Here is a 17,380-nt window from a genome sequence, read left to right as displayed (position 1 = left end):
CCAGATTGATGGCAACGGCTTGCACAGTGGAGCAAAACACTGCCCAGCCCTACTGGGTCTCCATGATTGGTATGGATTGGACCGTTGTGATCCATGAGGTCTTTATTGGCTAATTTTTCAGAAGTAGATCACCAGGCCTTTCTTCCTAGTCTGTCTTAGTCTGGGAACTCTGCTGAAACTGGTCTAGCATCATAGCACACAAGCCTCCCCTGACAGACAGGTGATGGCTGTATATGAGGTCTGTTGGTTGGGAAGTGAATCCAGGTCTACCGCACCAGTGGGTAAGAATTCTCCCACTGAACCACCAATCTCCCCAATTCTTGCTTATAAAGCCCATAATTTTTAGGGTGCACATGGCCATCTGGGATATAGACTAGATTTTTAGCCTCCCTTGTAGCTAGGCATGACTATGTTATAAATTTGTATTAATTCACTGTAAGTGGAAGTGTTGTGTGCAATTTCTTGGCAGCTTCCTAAAAGAAGTCTTTTTTATCCTTTCCTTCCTCTTGATGGCAAGGCACACGTGTTGGCTAAAGTTGAGTTCCTGCAGTCATCTTGGACCATGAGTTGAGCTCTTGGGGACTCCCCCCCCCCCCCCCCGTGTAAGTCCATAGATCTCAGAGATAGGGGAATGCTTTATTTGAGGAAAGGAAAATCATAACTCTTACAAATAAAGTGTGAAATACTCTGCCATGTTAAGACATCTGTCATCTTAAACATCATGGTGAAGCCACCCTAGCGATTCTTTTACAAACCACAAAAACATTGCTGTCCTTCCCTTTTGTCTTCCTTGTCCCCCTTCTCTAATAATTCAGCCCTAAAGCCATTATGTGATACAGAGGAAAATAGATAGTTCTGGGTGTGAGAGGGAGCATGGTGGCCTAGAGTAATGTGTCAGAACCTGAGTGCAGTAGGGTAAACATCTTTGCAGGGTGGGGGTTAGCCTAGCATGGGAAATTGGAGTCCAAGCAGGGGATGGGCGAGTCCCTGTGGAAGGTGACTGGGCACGAGATGTCAGAATCTGAGCAGAGTGAGAAGAGTATCTGTGTAAGAGGAAAGGGTAGAAGTGAAGAGAAGAGATAGGGTTACTGCAGTGGTTACACAGGTTGGACATTTGAAAGGACTAGCAGGATTCTGCAGAGTATATTCATGTGTAAGGACTTAATAAACACAAAGACTGTGGTACAGCCAGAGAAGGAAAGCACAAGCAAGCCTCAGAGCTCATGACATTTATTGGTGCAGCTTCCCAAGTTTCTTTCTTGTTGGACCAGACACATTTCGTTTCCAGATTATGAACCATCAACATATATGCAAGCAATCCTGTTTTTAGGAGAGCTTGAGCAAGTTTCCAACAGTGTCTTTTATGCCCTAGCTGGTCATGGAGTTGGTGTGTGTAACCAGTGTAAGTCACTATCTCTAAAGAATTTAAACAAGCTGGCCCTGTGAGCCACCACTGGTGTTCTGAAATTTAAACAGGCCATTATAAATTTCTAGCAAGCCTACTTGTCCTAATTTTAATCAAAGGTCAGTATTAGACTTCTGGGTGTCACTGTTGATAAGTGGAGAGCTTTTTCAATCCAACCATAAGATAACTATTTACAGGGGTATTGATTAAATAAATAAATAGTTTAAAGATAATAGAAGCCAGAGTTCTCAATAGTAGAAACGGGAGTTATAAATACAGAAAGGGAAAAACTGGACTTTATCCTGTTATTGCACTGAAATTGGATACATTATGAACCTATGGCTTTCAATACTATAAATAGTTAAATCAATATAGATGCATGAATATGTGTGTGTGTGTGTGTGTGTGTATTGTCTAGCTCTGTCCATTGAGAGGGCCTAAGACTAGTGATGCCTGTTAGCAATGAATACAGCTAGTGCCCACATTTTGGCTTCTAAATGCCATTTTCCACAACAGAGAACCATAGCTCCCTGGAGAAATGACTGATTCTAGGGCTGTGGCAGAGAAAATATAAGATGAACTTGAACATCTTGTTGTTCCAGAATGGTGGGGATAGATTAAAAGGACATAGAATCCAGCTTGGATTCCCTTTGGCCTTTAAATCTAGCTTGGATTCTATGGGTCCCCCTGTAAGCAGTAACAGTAATGATAGATAACAACCCATTAAAAAAATAGGAAATTAAGAGACCATATAACTATAAATAAATAAACCCAGATCTTTCAATAGCAGCACTGTTGACATGTAGACTGGATGATTCTTTGTTGTGGGTGATTGTCCCGTACATTGTAGGATACTTACCAGCATTGCTGGCCTCTAGTTACTAGATACCACTGCTTTAGACTGGTGCTGTCCGATAGAAATACTATGTGGGCCACATACGAAATTTTAGGTTTTCCACAGACCATAGTTGTTACAGTAAAAAATGTGTCTACATGTTGCCAAATGACCTCTGGGGAGCGAGAGTTCCCTAGTTTAGAGCCATGGGATACAAGAATAAATTCAAAGTTTGGTGGGGAATAGAATATTTAGATAGTGTCAAAATAAGCACCCCTCCCACACACACACAAAATACTTGTTAATTACAAAGGAAAAATGAATGAATTTAGAGTGGAGAAGCTACGCAGACTTAGATGATCAATGGGAAACATCATCAGGATGGGACAAAATGAAATCATGTGCCACCTGATAGAATGCAATGAGAAGAACACAGCATTTCTGTGTCAGTTCTGCCAAAGATGCATAACCTGATGTAATCAAGAGTAAACAGAAGAAAATCCACACTGAGGGACATAATATAAAATAATTTAGCCTGCAGTCCTCAAAATTGTCAAGGTCATAAAAATCAAGGAGAAACAAACCTTGAGATAAAAGGAGTCTGGGAAAAAAAAAAAACCAAAACCTACACGCAACATGTGATTCTGAGATTCTGAATTGGGTCCTTTTTCTATAAAATATTGGGACATTTGGCAAAACTTGAATGTGATCTGAGGGTTAGATGGTAATAATGTATTATGTTAATTTTTTTGAAAAAAATTATGGCTGTATTGTGGTCATGTAGGAGATTATTGGTAGGAAATATACCTAAAGTTTATGGGGCATCATGTCATCATTCTCAGATGGCTCAGGGGGCAGAAGAAGTCTTTGTGTACTGTGTCTGGAAATTTTCTGTTTGTTCTGGTTTAAAAAGACAAAACACAAAGGTTGTGGCCAAGCAATAATGAAAAGAATCCCCAAAACCAAACTCGGTGCCATTGAGTCGATTGCAACTCACAGCAACCCACTTTGGGTTTCTGAGGCAGTAAATGTTTATAGAAGTAGATTGCCCAGTCTTCCTTCTACAGAGTGGTTGGTAGGTTTGACCCACCAACCTTCTGGTTAGCAGTCAAATGCCTTAGGCACTGCCCCACCAGAGCTTCTTGAGAAAAATGTTTATCTTAATATCCCATTATGGAAAAAACTTAACAACCCAAAACTACTGAATTAACAGGGTGTTCTTTAGAAATAATATTGGAAAAAAATCTACATCTTTCTTAACTAATACATGTATATCATGCTGACCACACAGTGACGATTGAGAACCCAAAGTGGGAGGAAGGCCACTTTTTTTTATTTTTTGATCTTTGAGCATTTTCTTTCTTGATAGTTGGAAAAACTTATTTTAGCAACTTTCATCTTGTTCAGCAGATTAAATCTCCATGATAATGTTTGAAACTGACAAGCAAGATACATGAGCTTTGCAATGTCAACCAAAATATGTCTAAGAGAAATTGAGGAGAGATTTTACTCTTTTCAGCTGATAAAGTGTAGAAAACTTTCTATACTGACAGTGGACATAGGTAAAGTGATATGCTACCAACCTTCTTTTAGATGATATTTCTGCATTTATGATTTTTTTTTTTTTTTTAAAGCACAGGTAAGTAACTGGTTCTTCTCTACATTCTGGGCCATTTCTTCTGTCTGCCAGGTATTTGAGATGTATTGCTAAGGTTAGGCCTAAAGACCAGGGAGCCAAGCAAAGCTAACTGGCCTTTGTAATGTTTGATCCCATGACATTAATCTCATTAGCTCTAACTTGCTGTGCTAAGTGCACCACTAATTGCATGACTTTTCTTAATTTGGTTGAACATATAATAGATAGCCTTACATGAATCCTTGTTTTTATTTTTAACACATCAACCTGTGAAACTAATTTAGCAATTTACGGTATAGGTGTGGAAGTATAATTTGGTTCCATTTATTGACTGATTTTTTTTTTTTTTTTCCTTCTTTTACAGTCTCTCTATCCCATCTCACCCAACTGGTGCTCAGTCATAACAAGCTAACAAGTAAGTTTACTTTCTGAGTTGTTACACGGTGACTTTATAGTAATTTTATAACACTGCTGATTGTAGTGTTTGCTTTAAAGAAGCTAATTACAAATGGAAGTGTAAAACTTATTCTGGTGGCAGTAAGATGTTGTTATTGTTATTTGCCCTCGAGTCGGACCCGACTCATAGCGACCCCTCCTTGGGTTTCCGAGGCAGTATCACTACAGAAGTAGATTGCCCAACGTTCCTTCCGAGGAGTGGCTGGTGGGTTTGAACCACCAGCCTTCTGGTTAGCAGTCAAGTGCCTTAGGCACTACGATACATGAACATATTATCTTCTAGTATTTGGTACTTTGCTCTATTTTGGGGGATGTTTATTTTGGTGTATGTAACCTGAGGAGAGAAAATGGACTAATTTCTCTGGAAGTGGCTCAGTTTAGGGCTGGCAAACTCTATGGTGGCTAAAATGACTGTACCATTGATTCCTGTTTCATGAAAAATTTATAAAAAAATAAATAGTGGCGTAAGAGTTCTTTGTCTCATCTATATAAGGAGCCCTTGTGGTGCAGTTGTTAAGCACATGGCTGGTAACCAGAAGGTCAGTGGTTTGAACCCACCAGCTGGTCCATGGGAATAAGATGTGGCAGTCTGCTTCTGTAAAAGTTTACAGCCTTGGAAACCATTCTGGGCAGTTCTGCTCAACAATAGGGTCACAAGGAGTCAGAATTAACTTGATGGCAATGAGTTTTTTGGGTTTGTTTCATCTCTATTTTATCCTCATAAGGGGAACATTTAACTGTTGGATATGCTTCCCTTTCTCACTCAATAGGGTGAAAAAGGCTACAAAATTGTATAAATTATGTAAATTTACATCTGCAGTTTTCACATTTTGGAGTCCGACTTCTTGGGCATCGGTAATTTCATGATAAGATTAACATATAGTAGAATTAATATCTGTTTTCAATATAGTCCCTGAATGATATGGGCCATTTTAATCTTCGCGCTGTGGTTTTAAAGATTTTCATGGCAGGGACTCACTCTCCTTTCTCATTTCTAATTGACTGTCATCTTCTTTGTGTTGCCATATTTCCTGCAGACTTGAATAATTTTCTAATCATGTGGCAAGAATTTGTTAGGGAGCTTTCCGGATCCGGTGAAATTGAGCGAACGTCAGGTTGAGGGATTTGTGTCGTGAATTTATGTGTTTATGTGCATTATATACAGCTTGGAGCAATGTCACAGAGCTGTTGATTATTGAGACTTAAGAGTGGCAGTTAGAGCCCCTCGTGTGCAGGAGTCAGGCAGATTAGTTTGTTTTTAGCAGAAGTGCATATTAGTAAGGCAAAGACGCGGTGACACAATTGTCATGTTTGAATCCCAGTGGCCACAGAAGCTAAAGTGAGGACTACAACTCACGTGTGATCATTTCTGTAGCAGGTAATAGGCTGCTACTTTCATTGTTTTTGTAGCAAATGGTTATATAGTCCACAGAGACCCTAATCTCTGTTCAGAGGGGATTTGCAGCTTGTTTTGAAGGTTGGACGTCATCCTCAATGAATGATCCCTAAATGCCCCAAGATTTTGTGAGCAAAAGTTCCTGAAGCTTTGTACGTATAACTCATAAGCATCCTTCTTAATTGCTAAGCTTACAATTTTTCAATCTGAAGCATTATTAAAGTGATATGTTGTATGTTAACAAGAGAGCAAAGGAAGCTTTATTCTGTTATATTATTAATTCATCTCTCCTTTAAAACAATCTTTCAAATAGTGTGGTTTTATTGTTATTATTACATACTCAAAAAGATAGAAATCTCAGGGATCAGTGTATCAGTTTCTTTCTCTAAGGCTATAATATGATACTAAATTAGAGAAGTATAAATATGAAGTTAACTTGTGTCTGCTTTTAAAATGGTCAGTTCTGAAAGAATCCAAACTTCATATTTCTTCCTTCTATTTTATTTTTTTTCCCATTCGAGACACTCTTGACCTAATCCAGTAAACTCTAATTAATCGTCTTGGTAACTTCTGTTTCAAGCCATTTTGAGTACAGTGTCACTGACACTCGATCTGTTCCACTAAGGTCAAATTAGCATCTTTTACTATTTTTCTGGCATTTAAATGAATGGCTTTGCTATGGATTCTCAAGTGTTTATAGTAAATATGTCCATTTGATGGGAATATAAATATGCATTAAATGCAAGCGGCATAGCACACCCTCCTGTCACTTTTTATTGTAATCAGTGTCTTCCACTTTCCATTGTTTTTAATAGGGACCAGCTGACAATGCCACATTAAAACCACTGGGACTCAAAAAGATAAACCCCTCAGCCCTGCTTTTATCTTGGAAAAGCATTTGTGTTTTTTTTCTTTTCCAGTGCCAATTAACTGCTCTTTGACATTTTCACTTGTGTACTTAAGTGATGAATGACTGGGTTTCTCAAACTGGGATTCTGAGTTGGGGACAATCTTTGACTACACTTACTAAAGTTGGTAATATCTGCAGAGGACATCAGAAGAGTTAGATGCTATGTTGGTCTTCCCCTGCTGGTGGCTTTGACATTGACAGGTCAACTCAGTGCAGTATGAGTGAAATGACAGGGACACACAAGGCCTCAAGATTTTGTGAGCAGAAATTCTTGAAGCTTTCTATTCTGTAGTTCATAAAACCATTTCAAAATTGTCATGCTAATTACTGTTTCCCAAACCCTCATTGCTATTACACTGAAAGTACTGAAACTTAAATGTGAGTGATCAGGGCAGTGCTGGTGGGTTGTTGTAGTCAGCGGGGAACTGCTTCACCAGAATAGACTTGGCTGATACACGTATCCATGTCGCATTCAAGGAGAGCATTCAAGAGTAGCAAGTGAATCTTTTAATTCCGCTATTTTGCTGTGATTGAGCAAGTACTACCCTGGGAAGCCAGCAGAGGTTTTTTCTGGCCCAATGGGAATAGTTTCAGAGTTAAGGTGAGGATCTGCTGCTGGACCATCCCTTCATTAACACACTTTCCCTGTGCATCTGCCTGCAATGTTGTACATACCTGATTAAAAGTTCTCTCTGAATCTGACTTTCCAAACCTACCCTCTCTGGCCTTCCACCCCACGGCTAGCCTTTCTTCCCCACATACTGCTGGAAAAAGATGGATCGATCCTTTTTCCCTGTTTGTGGCCCTGCTCTTCACCTGTGCCCCATCCTTGGTATGCCTTCCCTCCTTCCCCAGCTCAGCAGCAGCCGTGCAGCCCTCTCGCCCCATCGTTCCCTCAAGGCTGCCCTGACTACTTTGGCCCACTTGAAGTCTCCTTCCCCAAACTCCAATTTAATGCTCCCTTGTCCTTCTGTCATTTCAGGGTTCTTCTTTCATGCCTACTAGATGTTTACTTTCCTTGAAAGCAGGAACCATTTCTTATTCTTCTTTAATACCTCTTGCTGAGCACATGGTCACTTCCCAGTAACTACTTACATAAATCCATAGTGGGTGGTGAAAGGAAGCAGGTAAGTGACTGGAGGGGCCAGACAAGAAATAGCTGGCCTGAGGTGAAATGATACACGTAGGAATAGGATGGGTTCTTCTGGTTTCACAGGTGTAGGAACTTGAGTAGATATAGCTATCGCACACTTGTTTTTCTTACTCATCATGTGCTCATTTCAAATGCACTGGATTGTGCACGCTCTAAATTTATGTCTGTATAAATTTAACATGAATTGATGTTGCTACTGTTTTCATAAAGTCATAGGGGTCTTTTCACAGTTAAGGAATGATGTGTGGGAGAGGTATTACTGAGGTACACTAAGGAATCTGTCGGTAGGGAAAACTGGCTTCAGGACCAACCAGTGGGTGCTTTTTTCCACTCAGAAACCCTCCTGGGCTCAGCTAAGCTCTCCCTGAGAGTCACTCTCCCAGAAAGACGCCTTTTGCTTCTCTAGGTCTCTTTGGTTTCTGGGTATGTTCCTCTTTCAGTTAAAGTTAGTTTTATATATTTAAGGCCCCACTGATGAATGATTTCACCACTTTCTTCATGCAATTATAATTCTTGAGGTTAGGAACCCTGTCTTAGGTTTGTTGTGTATCCTCCCCAAACAGAAATCCAAACCCATTGCCATTGAGTCAGTTCCAACTCATAGTGGCCCTATAGGACAGAGTGGATCTGCCGTATAGGTTTTCCTAGGCTGTAATCTTTACCAGAGTAGATCATGACGTCTTCTCTCCCATGGAGGGGCTGGTGTGTTGGAACCAACCTCCTTTTGGTTAGTGGACAGGAGCTGCACTGCTGCACCACCAGGGCTCCTATTGTGTATCCTACCCCCACAAAAGGGTCCATGAATAGGCTCTCAGGTAATACCTGTTGATTAGTGAATTGATTAGATGATGAGTTGTGTTAATTCTGAGCAGTCTGAGATGATCTGCACATGGACCCGCCCTCAGTGTTACTATAAGATGGGATTGTAGAAATTATTCCAAAGGCTGCCTTCCAGGCTCTCTCTTCCCTCTTCCTCCTGGTCCTGCCATTGTGGTTACCTTCCTTTTGAGTCAACATTGGCTTCACCTTTCTCAGTCTACTCCTTAATCTGATCATGTTTTGGAGGGTTAGCTTTGTAAATATTTTCTCTACTTGTTTTCACTGATAAAGAGGACTATTTATATACATATTTGAGACAACTATTTTAAGACTTGTCCACTAGAGGTCACTGTTGAGATACATTTTTTCCCCCCATTTCTTGTATCTAAAGGTTAAAAACCAACTTTGTTGCCAGACAAAATATTTTGCAGAATACTAAGCTCTGTACAACAGGGTACATTGTTATTGCAATTTACATAGTATTGTTTTCCCACGATTAAGATAGATCATTCTATAAGGAGGTATGGTGTTTTTCTGTTTTACTCCTAAAATTAAATTATACATTCTGTTTCACATACCATATTTTTAGTTTTGTTATGGCTACTTTCTCAAGTTAAACATCTTACTGTTTATAATTTAAAATGTGAAAGTTTGTGTGACCTCATATGGTATTTGGTAGTGGGCATGTATGTTCTTTCCTATGGAAGAAAGTATAAATTTTTATGTACCTTACTCAGATGTAAATACAAAGCAAACAGCATAAAACTCAGAAAAATATGCATTTTTTTTTTTTTGCATATTGACACTTTAGTTCTTGTATTACTCGATGCCACTGTGTTGGGAAGAATACTATTCTTTATGAAATACTGTGTTCTGCCTCATTGATAATCTGTGGGCATTAATTTTTTAACATGACATTTGCCTTAATTTTTTAAAATAATTTTATTCTAATAGCAAAACCCACACACAGATATTGCTAGCACATTACATGAGTTAGCAGTATTTTTTATGTGTGAGTCATACATGTTGAGGTTTAAGGCACCCATCATTTTGGCCAAGGAATACAAAGGATATCTTTTTCCTCTGCAGACATATTGAGCAGCCCACCCACTGTATAACCCTTTCATAGGTATGGGCCTCTGAATGCAATTGTTTATTTTTATACTTTGAACTTTTAACTGTCATGTAAAACGTTCTCCTGAGATATTGGCAGTTTTGTCTGCAGTTTCGGGTTTTATCTGTGACCCTATCTCGTCATTTAATGTATCGGAAATGCCTTGGCAGGTAGTAAACCTGAGTTTTATGGTAAAATGAGGGTTTATTTTCTGCAGACTATTTCCTATTAGTATAGCTTATGTATGAATTAGAAATTACAGTGAACAAGAAAGTGCTGGCATGTTTTCCTTAGTGATTTCAATAATTTCTTCATTGAAGGTAACGTTTTAAATATTTAGAAGTTAAGGGTTTAATTGTGTGTGTGTGTGTGTGTGTATGGTTAGGATACCTACCTTAAGTGTTAATCACAAATTAATTACATGGCATATTCCTCATGAAAATATTGCATTCTCAAAATATGCAGATGACATTATCATGAAGAAAATTAGGCAGTTTTTAAAAAAATGTAATAAATTAAAAGCCTTTTCTGCAGATATAATAGATTGTTGGGCTGGATGAGAAAAATTAACTGTCTCAACTCATGAGAATGACCTTCACCATTCTGCTAAGACCTTGCTGTGCCTAAGTCTGTAGTTATTCCCTTTCATAGATTATTTGTCATGCCTTATGCAAAAGTTCTTGTGCCTGGTTTGTATGAAATTAAACTATGAAGGAAAATATGCAAAATAAATCATTTCTATGTCATGAATTTATCTTGTGACAATATCAAAACAACTTGCTGTTTGCATTTTAACAGAGTATAAATGTATTTATAATATAGAGGCTTTGATCAATAGCTTATTTTTTTAATTAGTGCCCATTTATCAGTTTGTTACTGTGCTATCATTTGCAAGATTGAATTTGGAGAAATACATACATAGTATTTTTGAGTCTGACAGCTGTTCATTAGAGTATCTATCTAATGGTACCAGTAGTTAGGTTACCATGAAAAATTGCCTACAGTTGGGAGCTTATTGTTATTTTTGGCTTTGGTAAATAAGCAGGTGAGATCATCACATAGAAGACTCCAAGAGTCCATGGCCAGTCAGTGAATTCAGAAAACCTTGTTCTCGATGGCATCATGCCCTTAGCTAATAGCCTGGGCCCCTTTGTAGCCTGCCCCACCAACCAAAATGTTCCTGTTTTAGGATCTCTGTTCTTGGGGTTCTGCTCTGTGCTAAGAGCAAGGTAGCTAAAGTATAGTGTGTCAATTCTTCCACAGTTTATTTTGAAATGGAACAGTTTTAATTGTGAGAATATCAGAATGGCAGTGGACTTTGGAGAAATTAATCTGAGGACAGATGAGCGAGTCATCTTCCAAATCGTAACTGGCACATTTAGGGGGCTGCTTTTGAAAAGAGTATCTTTTACTATTTTCACTTGAATGCCTCTCAAAAAAAAATTGATGAATAGCAAAATTTTATACATGTTATCTGTTGACTATCTCCACTAGATAATGTGTAGATGATGTGTGTGCACATGTGTGTGCATGTGCATGTTAGGAAGATTGGGAGTGGATACTCTGAGAGGTGCAATATTTGGGTATATACATTATTTTAGAGCGGTTTCTTAAGTTTTTTGAGGTTAATGACTATTTTTAAAAATAGGGTGAAAGCTGTGGGAATGATCCCTAGAAAAATACACCCAGTAGTTATAATTTAGATAGATTTGTTGTTCTCATCCATTAATTCCTTAGGGGTCCACATAGCTTCAATTGACTGCTCACCAGAAGGCTGGTGGTTCAAACCCACCAGCCACTCCTCGGAAGGAAGGTTGGGCAATCCTACTTCCGTAGTGATACTGCCTCGGAAACCCAAGGAGGGGTTGCTATGAGTCGGGGCCGACTCGATGGCAAACAACAACAACACAGAGTAAGGGAAAGATAACACTAGTATATTTGCAATATGGGTATACTGATGTTATTTCTTGAAGTGTATGTTTCTGGAAATATGTATAAAACTTTAAAAGAATGATTTTTAATGCAATGTGAAATTCATTCCTGATAGCCTTTTAAAATTATTTTTGGTGGTTAAGTTTGTGTGTCAACTTGGCTGGGCCTGGTTCAGTGGCTAGGCGGTTGAATGTAGTTATTCCCTGTGGTGAGATTGGTAATTAACTCCATGGTGGAATCTATTGGAGCAGCTGAGTAGCTGCTTTGGGTATGTCGTCTGTTTCCTGTATATAAGCAGCAGCTTTGGGAATGGTCTCCAGCTTATGGAATGCTTGAACCCTGCATGTAGCCATGTCGTTGTTCAGCAGCCTGCTATGCTCTGCCTACCTTGGGCCTTTCAATGGGCTTGAATTAATGGCCTGCCATGTGGTTTGGTAACATCAGGACTGTGCCTTATTACTTGTCAACCTTGGGCTTGTCAGCCTCAGCAGCCAGCAGGTGAGTGAAGAAAAGCCTCCAGCACCAATGGGCCGGAAACAGGAGGCAGAGCTGAAGCCCAAGGTTGAGGAGCTTTCACATAGCCCCTAGAGCCTGGCACTTTGAACTTGGACTTAAAGTCTCCAAATTGTAAGAATAAACTCCTGTTTGATACGGCCATCCCATTTGTGGTATATTCTTGTCAGAGCAGCAATAGGTATCCAAAACAATATTCATAAACATAACTTATCTGCTTAAATTTAAATTTTGTTAAATAAGAATGTGTAATTTTGTAACCCCCAGTTTTGTCAATTAGATAATTAAGATTGACTACTAGTTAACAAACTCTACAACCTCATTTTCTGATATTTCCAAATGGAACCCACCCTTTTTTTTAAAAAATGAATGTTTTTCTGTTTCTTTACCTCTTTTCACCCCTGTTTTTACAGTCTCTAATGAATCGCCTGATTCTTCTCTTACCTGAAGCACTCCTTTCTCCAAACCTTGCTCATTCTTCAGAAAGTTTAGATGAAGTGTCATTTTCTCCATGGAGTCTTTTCCTTTCCCTCCAGCTCCAGTGCAGTGTGGAAAATAAAGGCACACTTCAGCCTACTAGACTACAAAGGACAAAACTCTATAGGCATAATAACTTCAGTGTGAAAGGAAGGGAAGAAAAAAGACTGTCAACGGACCCCTGGTGGCACAACGATTAGGGTTAAGCCCTCAGCTGCTAACTGAGAGGTTGGGGGTTCAAACCCACACAGCAGCTCTGTAGGAGAAAGACTTGTCAATCTGCTTCCTTAAAGATTACAGTATAGAAAACACTGTAGGGCAGTTCTCTACTCTGTCACATGTGGGGTTGCACTATGAGTCAAAAGTGACTCAGTGCCACCTAACAACAGCAACTCTGTATCAGGTGGAAGAAACAGGCTTAAAGTGGCTAAGTAACCAAACCTAGAAGGTGGTGCAGCTTTCCACATGGTTTCCTAGCCTCTGCACTTTCCATTTTCCATGCTGCTTTTACAAGTGATGTATATGTGCAGCTTAAACGTCAAAGTAAGCTCCGTGGGCAAAGCATTTACATAGCCCTGGATACTTAACTTGTTTAAATAGACAAGCAAGAAGACTTCTCATGGTTAAAAGGCATAGGTGTTAAATAATTACAGGGGGATTATTCACGCTACTTTGGATTTTTTCCAGCCCTGGGTGTCTTTTCTTTCTTCCTCATACAATTAACCTAGTTCCTCAGCACCTTAGGAGCTCTGGTAGCGTAGTCCCAAGACACTTGACTGCTAAGCAGAAGGCTGGAGGTTAAAACCCACCAGCCACTCCTCGGAAGGAAGGTTGGGCAATCTACTTCCGTAGTGATACCGCCTCGGAAACCCAAGGAGGGGTCGCTATGGGTCAGGTCCGACTCGACGGCATGTAACAACAACACCAGCATCAGCACCTTAACATAAGAGAGGCAACCCAGTGTAGCCTCTTGCTAAAGTAATTCTTAATGGTAAAGAAGATAGAAACTATTAGCAAAGAATGTTTTTTGTGTATGTATATATATGAATTTGATTTTGCTTATTGTCCCCCTCTTAATGTTAGTAATTGAGTATTGGAGATGTATCTACCACGTCTGTATCTATATGTTCATCTACACTTACACCAACACCTGTCTTGTCAGCCTGGGTGGCTGCTTTTATAACTCTGAGTTTGTTCTCTTCAGTGATTTATTTAAGTTTATTTTTGTTTGTTCTTGTTCTTTTCCTTCTCACTCTTCTCCAGGGTTTTGCAACTTCTTAGGCATTTTCCTAGAAGAGTTTCTGTCCTTTCCTTTCCCTTCCCTGTATTTTACTTCTCCCCCAGGCCACTGAATGGCAGTTCCTTCCCTCTTAGTGCCTCTTCTCTGGCCCAGCTCCTAAATTAAAGCTATTTATTGATATATTGCTTTGCTAGCAGTGTAGCACATTAGGACTAGAGTGTAACTTAAAAAGTGTGTTCTTAAAAGAATTCAGGATTTGTAAGCACTCCTGAAGACTGCATGAACAACTTGGTTTTCTCTGGAAGTTAATACAACATTCAGACATTGCCTAATTGTTGCAGCCTCACAGGAGAAGAAATCCATGCTTGTCAGCGTTTTAGGAGATTTGTTTGGCTACGCATACATACTTTTCGCAGCTCTGTTGAAAATTCCGTTGGAAAATCCATTGGCATTGCATCGTTTCCAGCTCTTAGCAATCCTATGGCGGCCCTATAGGATACAATAGAATGGCCCCATAGACTCTCCCGGGCTGGAAATCGTTATGGAAGCAGACTGCCTGCCTCCTCATTCTCCCACAGAGTGGCTGGTGAGTTGGAACCACCAACCTTTCGGTTAGCATCTGAGCCCTTAACCACTGTGCCCACAGGTCTCATCAAGGACATATGTTTTTGCATGTTTGGCTTTATGTTGTAAAATCTTCTTTATTGCTTGCTTGTGACTTTTTTCCTAATTTTTTGTATAATTAATAATTTTCATTGCTGCTGAAAAAGCAGGCATGTTGTTTTTGCAGTGAATTAAGCCAGGGATATTTTTGGTTATGAAAATTACTTAATTTACAGAATTCTAAAGAGACTCATAATAGGATACATTAAGTGCATATTTCTGGGTGGGGGTGCTCGGTAAATATGTGTTGATTAACTGAAAGTAACATTGCCATTGTCATTTATAAAACTAAGAATGTTTGGGGCATGCTGGCTCTTACTGAGGTAGATGCTTAGATATTTAGCTATTTTATTTTTACCTTGAGGAACATGTAGATCCTTTTAAATGAGAATTTGCTTCATGGTCTCATAAACTTTATGTTTTTAAATAACCTCTAACTACTGTAATTCACCATTTTAATGGCTGCGTTGGGGAAAATCCCATAAAAATCTGTAAAGCTTGTTATCATTAGTTTACTTTTGAACTTCAAATTCTTATGATAAGTTATAATTACTTCATTATCCACCTTGTGTGTTTTGGCCAGAAAACAAAGGTAATTAATCATTATAAGTACAAATGACCTTTTTTGCATATAAAAATTCTGAAGAGTGTAATTATTTATATGCTAGACTGAAGAGATTGTTCTATACACATTATCATTAAAATGACATTCAAGACTATGATTCCTAATTTGCTGAAAGAATTGGCATCTATATAATTAGTCTAGACATCAGCTCTGTGGTATGAATAGACTCATGTTTTCTAGCTACTGGGGCCAAAGATTTAAAAAAGAGCTATGCTTTTACTTTGACCTGGGACACTCCAAGTCATAATTTATATTTTGTTGCTATTGTTTGGTATTGTCGAGTTGACTTTTGACTCCTGATGACCCCGTGTAACAATAGTAAAATTGCCCCATGAGATTGTCTAGGCTATAAATCAAACCAAACCAAACCCACTGTCATCAAGTTGATTCTAACTCATAGCTACCGTATAGGACAGAGTAGAACTGCCCCATAGGGTTTCCAAGGCTGTAAATCTTTATGGAAGCAGACTGCCTCATCTTTCTCCAGCGGGGTGATTGGTGGGTTCGAACCCACCTTGCTTCATTCAGGCCTAAGGGAGGGAGTTCTTATCCAATACCATATGAATCAAATATTGAGGCCAAGAAATAACTTGCTTTTATCATTTCTTACTGGTCATTTCTCCCCACCACATGTACAGAACAATCTCACTCATTTTCATGTGTTCTTTTGCTTCTAGTAATGTTCCTGTTGTTGTTAGTGGCTGTTGAGTCAATTCCAGTTCTTGGAGATTCCCTGTATGCAGAATAATAGTTGAAATCAACTCAGTGGCAACTTATTTTTTAGGTATTTCCTCACTGGGCATAGATAGTCCCTCAGTAGGATATTTTCAATTGTGGGTAAACTGGAAACTTGGAGTAGTCAAGAAAGCAATACTATGAGTTTGGGTTCTGTCCTTTTCTGAATAAGCAATGTCATTTTTCTACCCCTTCAATAAAAATTTACCATGTAACTCACTACCATTTGTTGGTATTTTTTATTCCTCTGCCACCCCTGCCTCATCCTTATTACAGTCACTCATAAACTTCAGGGTTGTTCCCTCTCATTCCTTGAAGACCTTAGTATTTGGTTGACTGACACTCTCCACTACCATACTTGTTTCAATTTTTGGAAATGTAGACTTTGTGGGAAGTGACTCAATGGCATGTCTTCTCACAGTTCTGGACCCCTATCCAACTTGACCCATTCATTTTTGTAATATCCTGGGCCAGGAGCTCTGGTGGTATAGTGGTTAAGGCATTTGGCTACTAACCAAAAGGTTGGTGGTTTGAATCCACCAGACACTCTGGGGAGGAAAGATGAGGCAGTCTGCTTCTGTAGAGATTTGTAGCCTTGGAAACCCAATGAGGGTTGTTGCTATGAGTTGGAATTGACTCTATGGTAGTGAGTTTTTTTTTTTTTTTGGTTTGTGGCCCATCCATCTTCTGTGTGTTAAGCACCCCCTTGCTTTCTCCCTCTCCTGCCATCCAGCTTATTTCCATGGTGCCCTGACTCCAACAGTTCTGTGATCCCACTGGGACCTAAATGCCGTTCTTCCTGTTCATCTCTGACTTGCATCTTGCTCCCTGTTATCTTGCTCTCTGTTTGTCTTTACTTTCTTCATTGCCAGCTTGAATTCCATCCACCATTCATTTGCTTTCATTCTTAGCTCCCTTGCTTCTCTCTCTCTCCACATTCTCTACAAGCAAACTCTTTACTACTCCCATCAGGGCAGCTGAATGTGATGTGAGTAAAACGTACAACAAAATGATCAGTTTCTCTTTAAATTTGTGACTACTAACCTCTAGTGAGCCTGAGTGCTTCCTGGCTGTCCTGCTGTATTGACTCTCTTGGACAACTATTTCACCCTTTTCTCTCTACCCAAACCTCCAACATCCCCTTCCCACCCCGACTTGTTTCCTGCTTCTTTGAGAATATGGAAGCAGTCAGAAACGCTCTCCCACAATTACATTTATACTGAGTGCACCTATATCCATATATGCTGTCTTCAGTCTTACTACTGTGGAGCTCTGGTAGCATAGTGCCTAAGGCATTTGACTGCTAACAAGAAGGCTGGAGGTTCAAACCCACCAGCCATTCCTTGGAGGGAACACTGGACAATCTATTTCTGTAGAGATACCGCTTCAGAAACCCAAGGAAGGGTTACTGTGAGTCGGAGCAAACTTGATGGCAGTGAGGTTGGGTTTTTTTTTTTTTTTTGGTGGACAT

At 39.5% G+C, this 17,380-nt stretch overlaps 1 protein-coding gene across 1 annotated transcript in view; it reads left to right on the top strand.

The window, feature by feature from the left end:
* RSU1 (Ras suppressor protein 1) overlaps positions 1 to 17,380 on the top strand; it is a 305,614-nt gene that overhangs the window by 55,843 nt on the left and 232,391 nt on the right. The window contains exon 2 of the mRNA XM_007936330.1: positions 4,241 to 4,291. Within this exon, the coding sequence (XP_007934521.1) occupies positions 4,241 to 4,291 (51 nt within the window). The remainder of the gene's footprint in view (positions 1 to 4,240; positions 4,292 to 17,380) is intronic.

Source organism: Orycteropus afer, unplaced genomic scaffold, assembly GCF_000298275.1.
Source record: "Orycteropus afer afer isolate SDZICR_OR568_19922 unplaced genomic scaffold, OryAfe1.0 scaffold00035, whole genome shotgun sequence".
NCBI classification, from domain to species: domain Eukaryota; kingdom Metazoa; phylum Chordata; class Mammalia; order Tubulidentata; family Orycteropodidae; genus Orycteropus; species Orycteropus afer.
This window is presented reverse-complemented; position numbering and strand designations above follow the sequence as displayed.